The sequence below is a fragment of the Sinocyclocheilus rhinocerous genome, unplaced genomic scaffold (genome assembly GCF_001515625.1).
Source record: "Sinocyclocheilus rhinocerous isolate Xijiao unplaced genomic scaffold, SAMN03320098_v1.1 scaffold200, whole genome shotgun sequence".
NCBI classification, from domain to species: Eukaryota; Metazoa; Chordata; class Actinopteri; order Cypriniformes; family Cyprinidae; genus Sinocyclocheilus; species Sinocyclocheilus rhinocerous.
The window spans coordinates 562,018-567,869 of record NW_015641014.1 but is presented as its reverse complement, the minus strand read 5'-3'; the positions used below and the strand labels follow the sequence as shown (position 1 = coordinate 567,869).

At 33.0% G+C, this 5,852-nt stretch overlaps 1 protein-coding gene across 2 annotated transcripts in view; it reads left to right on the top strand.

Moving 5' to 3' along the window:
* The window catches only part of LOC107753542 (voltage-dependent calcium channel subunit alpha-2/delta-4-like), a 45,522-nt gene that overhangs the window by 22,801 nt on the left and 16,869 nt on the right, over nucleotides 1-5,852 (top strand). For both annotated transcript variants that reach the window (XM_016569704.1, XM_016569703.1), the window contains exons 23-26: nucleotides 1,073-1,166; nucleotides 1,313-1,405; nucleotides 1,824-1,954; nucleotides 2,038-2,106. In XM_016569704.1, coding sequence (XP_016425190.1) covers nucleotides 1,073-1,166; nucleotides 1,313-1,405; nucleotides 1,824-1,954; nucleotides 2,038-2,106 — 387 coding nt within the window. The remainder of the gene's footprint in view (nucleotides 1-1,072; nucleotides 1,167-1,312; nucleotides 1,406-1,823; nucleotides 1,955-2,037; nucleotides 2,107-5,852) is intronic.

The following is a 5,852-nucleotide window of genomic DNA, read 5'->3' as shown; positions in this document are numbered from 1 at the left end:
AAATGAAAAAAAAAAAATAATAATAATCACAACAATAATTTAAAACTTTGAAAATGATTTAAAAATAGATTTAAGAGGTTTAAAACAGTTAAGAATAGAAAATGATTATACATAAAATATAGTGCAATCAGTTCACAGTGCTCACAGTGCTCATTCAGTAAATGCACAGCTAAACAGATGAGTTTTGAGAATGTATCACTCTTAATCATAGATATCATAGATCACTAATTTAATCATTTATTTTTATGATGGATTTTCTCTGTTTGCAACAAGGGTAAAACAATAAAATTGATACATGATGAAAAAAGTAGCCAAAATGAATGCTTTTACAGAGATTTAAAAAAAGTTTCCTTCATATACGTACCAAGAAGAAAAATGGTTTAATAAAAATCAGCCCCTGGGAAATAAAAGTGCCTGAAGTTGAAGGAACGCCCATTTAAGAAATTGTCAACACACGCGCACAACAGATAATGAGCTGCCTCATAGCTACTCACCATTTTCTCCTTTCTTTAGGTCTTCATGACCTTCAGCAGCCGGACCTCACTATAGCAGATGAATGGTAAGTACTGTTGAACAAAAATCAAACACCTTCTTCAGAACACCGTCAGGACAACAGGTCCGTAAAAACTTTCAAACTTAGCTCTATGTCTTGATAAGCTGAACTATGGTCTTTGGTTTACCCACTCAGGACGTATTGTGAGACAGATATTGACCCACACCACCGTAAGCTCACTCAGCTCCAGGCTGTGGTCCGATACCTGACTGGGAAAGAGCCGGACTTGGAGTGTGAGTTTTCCTCAACTGTATTTTACATTTTTCTGCAGTATTTTCTATGCAGATGGAGCTTGTAACACTCTAAAGAGAAAGGAAAAAATGAAATCGCATCATATGACCCCTTTAAACAGGAAGTTATGCTCATCCCCTGATTTTAACATGCTTATTATACTGTGGCTAGTTTGGCTAAGAGTGTACTTTCAACTCTGTTTACCACATTTTACCATGTTCAACAGCACACAGTTATACATAATAAGCGTATGCTATTCTTAAAGTAAAGGTTTTATTGTTGCATCAGGTGACGAGATACTTCTTCAGCAAGTTATTTTCGATGCAGTGGTAACAGCACCACTGGAGGCCTACTGGACAGCGCTAACGCTAACCGCCCCCGGGTAAGAGGCTTTATTTAATCTCTGGATGTTGTGCATTAAGCAAAGCCAGACTTTTTTGTGTGTCCCTCTTTTATTTTGAAGAACATTTTGGAAAAAAAGGAGTCAGTGTTTATAGTCATTCTTTCTTTGCTTTTATCTCCGTATAGTGTAGATGAAGGCATGGAGTCGGCTTTCCTGGGAACCCGATCTGGGCTCATGCGTGTGATCAGATATGCAGGAAGTGAGAAACGTGTTGGAAAGTGAGTGAACTATTAAAAAAAAAAAAAAAAAACTTTACTCAGTAGCAATAAATACCATATTATATGAATAATAATGATAATAATAAAAAGATCAGTTATAAGATATATGTATATATATATATATATATATATACATACAAAATAATCAAAACTGATTAGAAATATTTGTAATTATAATTTATTATCATTAATTAATTTATTTGTGCGTATATATAATGAATGTTAGTAATAGTCCCTGAACGTTGATCACTGGACCGGCTAAAATACATTTTTAGCGTGATTTGAGATAAAGAAAAAACATTTGATACTATTGCCAAATTGTATTTCTCATTTGAAATATGTTATTGAAACAATATTTTCTAAACAAACTGAGAGATTTTGGTCTTTCCCCAAATTTCCTGATACTTTGACCTCATAGGAGGTTCTTGACCCCTGTGGACAAAGAGAACCTCTTCACAGTGGACCACTTTCCCATTTGGTATCGCCTGGCAGCTGAAAACAAACCTGGTCAATTCTTCTTCTATGTCCCGCATGATGATATAAACAAAGGTGCTCAAAAAGTCATTGTTAAATGGATTTGTTGCAATGTCACAGTTCATCAGCTACAGTAAACTATGACCTCTGTCCAACAGGGAAGAACACTTTTGTGGCGGTAACATCTGTGACGGTTACTGAAGGGAAAAAAACAGCTATTGCTGGAGGTAAGATATCCGTCTGTCATTGTTTATATGCTCAAATTCAACATATCATTTTGTGATCATTCAGCACGTTATTAATTATTCAAAATGGAGTAGGTTCCAAAAGTTTGAGACCTAGAATTTTTTTGGGCTGATATTAAATATTTGATTGTTTAAAAACACTAATAATTGGTAAACACTGGTAAATATAATCTTTAGCAAATCTGAAAATGAATATACATTTTTCACACTGTGCAAAATAATGCCTGGCTGAATTTAAAATTATGGATTTTAGTTTTTAGTAGTGCTGTCAAACGATTAATCGCGATTAATCTCATGCAAAATAAAAGTTTTTGTTTACATAATATATGTGTGTGTACTGTGTGTATTTATTATGTATATATAAATACACACAGTATATATTTTGAAAATATTTACATGTATTTACATGTAAATATACTGTATATTTATATTCATATAATTTATATTGTAAATAAATATAATTAATATATGAACATAACATGATTTTCTGAACTATATACATGCATGTGTGTGTATTTATATATACATAATAAATATAGACAGCACACATACATATATTATGTAAACAAAAACTTTTATTTTGGATGCGATTAATCGTTTGACAGCACTAGTTTTTAGCATATTATTTTTTTTATTTATTGTGACCAAATAGTACAGAATTTTAACAACATGAAAATAATAATAAACTTATTTACCATAATTATCAACCAGAATGTTAATACTGGTGCATCCCTAATGTAGACATACATTACTTGTATATTAAACATAGATACATATATTTAAAATATTATTCTGTTTCTCAATTTTATAAAAATACACTAATATGCTAAGTAACTACTGACTTATTACAACTATAAGAAATCAAACACAGAGGTGGTTTGTTAGGAGAATTCATAGGAAAATATAAAAGTTTACATAAAATCATATTCAGTATTTTCTTTTTATGTTAATCCCGGAAAATGTGCGTTGTAGTCCAAACGAGTCGTTCGTTGTAGTTTTTGTAAAGTGATTTCTGTTAAATAAAATATCTTCTTTTGAAGTGGACTTTGAGCTTTATAACTTTGCAGATCTTTTTTATGCTCAAACAGCAACATTACAGACTAACTAAAGTTGAAAAAGTGAAAAAGCATAATAGGACCCCTTTAAATCTACTTAACAGCTATAGAGTAGTTGAATATATTTGTCTTTTTGAATCTTTTTGAGCCAGTTTGTAGGAGCTGTAATTGCTCCTGAACTACATCGGGTCATTTGCTCTCCAATTCTCGCTCCCAAACAAATATTTATAAATCTATGTACATCAATGATAAACTATAGCTTCCGATAGGTTCCTCATGTGCTTTAAACACACACTTCTGGAGGAAATGCCATCCACACTACGCACTCTGTGGCTTCTGCTCCCTTTCCGATAGTCGGCATCAGATCCTCCTTTTCATCCTGTTCTGGTTCCTTTGCCACCATCAGCGGCTGTTGCCGCTGGCTGTTTCTCTCTATCAGCTGCTGCTGTTCGTGAGCCATCAGCATTGCGTAGATGCAGCCGTAGGTGGCCGTTACCACCATCATCACACACACCACGCCACACACCACCCCAGCTACCACCACCGTGGCAGTCGCTCGACGCACACTCACAGGCCGGTAGCGCTGGCACATGCAGTCTCCGGCCGACCCGGCTGGTACCTGGTGGCCCTCGGCTGCAGATGGGTCCCTGGTCTCCAGATAGAGGGGGTAACAGTGTCTGAACATCTCCATAGGGATACTGCGAAGATCCTTACCATGCAAATTAGCAGGAAAGGAGCAGTTGGCGGAATCTATGCTGCCACCTATGGAATGATAAAAGAGAAAGACATATAACTTTTATGGAAATTGAAATGCAATTTAACCCTCTGGTGCTCCTTTTATGGGAGTCACACATGTGGTCTTCACAGTCAAAAGTGACCGGACACCTAAAATGTAACTTTTTCCCCCCCCAGTAAAATCAATGTAACATATTTTTGTTTAATAATATTTTTTCTTTTGTATTTTGAGAGAATTTCATGGCACTAATTAATATTTATGCAATAGTTATGATACATTTTTCCCATTGAAAATAATACAAAATGTTTTTTTTCAAATATTTTCTATTATTTTTCAATTATGGCAGTATTTCATGTTACAATAGAGACAATGCCTTTAAAATCCAATTGTTTAAGCCAGATTAGTGCCATCTGATGGGAGTAAAATAAGAAAAACATCTGCAATTCCATGGTTTAGCCCATAGATTCCCATATAGCTCTATATAAAAGGCCTATAAATTCTCTAATTGTTTTTAGACATAAATACTTCTTTTTATTAAGTTGTTGGTTTGGATATATATTTAGACATTTTCAAAGACAACTTTTTTATAAAGGTTTAGATTTTATTTGATTTGAAATGTTGATTTAAAGCGTCAGTTTTTGAATTATTATTACTACAGTCAAACCTGAACACAGAGAAAGCATTTTGTTACACAAAACTTTAAAATTCTATAAAAATGTAACAAAAATGAACAGGACTGTTTTTTCATAGCTTAATCCTTCTGGGTCTGATCTGATTTCAACCTCTTATTTCAATTTTCTGACTCGTTATGGCTATACCGTTATAGCCATACCAATTCATTTGAATGTGTATAATTGTGTATGTGTGTGTGTGTGTGTGTGTCTGTGAGTGTGAGTGTGTGTATGTGTGTGTGTGAATGGATTTGTTGGTTTTGCACTCTTGATGTTTTAGAGTTTCACCCCGTCATTGCTGTGTACTTTTTTTCTGCATTGTGGCAGATTTGTAGATTTTACACACAAAAATTTGCAGTTTTTGTCAATTTCCCATTAATTTCCTATGGTCGGTCATTTTTGACCGAAGACCACAAGTGTGTCTATTTTTTTTTTACAACCATTTAGCCTGTTCGATCCTCAATTTTTTTTGTGTGTTCACATTCCAAATGCCATAAAAGTCACCAAGTTTCGTACCATTCCGATTAAGATGTGATTTTTAAAAATTCAAAACAAAAACTTTTTTGGTCAAAAGTGACCGAAGAGCACCAGAGGTTTAAGATAAACTGTTCTTAGAACGTCATTCTCAGAACATCCTTATGATGTTATTATTTGCTTAACATTTCATAATGTTATAAGATGTGAGAACAAAATGTATGGAACGTCCTTATGACGTTATTTGTACTTGAATGTTCTCATAATTTTGAAAGAAAACGTTCTTAAAATAACATTTTCAGAACATACTTATAATTTTATTCGTACTTGCTGAATGTTTTTGTTATTGTAACCTTTAAATAACATTCTAATAACGATAATAAACTAGACTTTTTATCGGTTTTAGAATATCACAAATAAACATTCAGAGAAGGTTATTTTGAGTACAAATAAGGTTTGCAGAATGTTGTACTAACATTATTGTAACATTTAAAAAAAATTCTAATAACGACAAGAACATTTTAACATTTTATACTGTTACAAATAAACATTCAGAGTAAGATATATTGTCAGTAAATATACAGTTAGGAGAATGTTGTACTAATGTTATTGAAACTTTTAAATAACATTGACAAAAAGACTTGACATGTTAATGTTTTTAGAATGTTACAAATAAATGATCAGAGAAAATTATATTTTGAGTACAAAAAGGATTAGGAGAATGTTGAACTAAGGTTACTGTAACCTTTAAATAATGTTCTAATCGTAACAAGGAAACTGGACATTTTAACA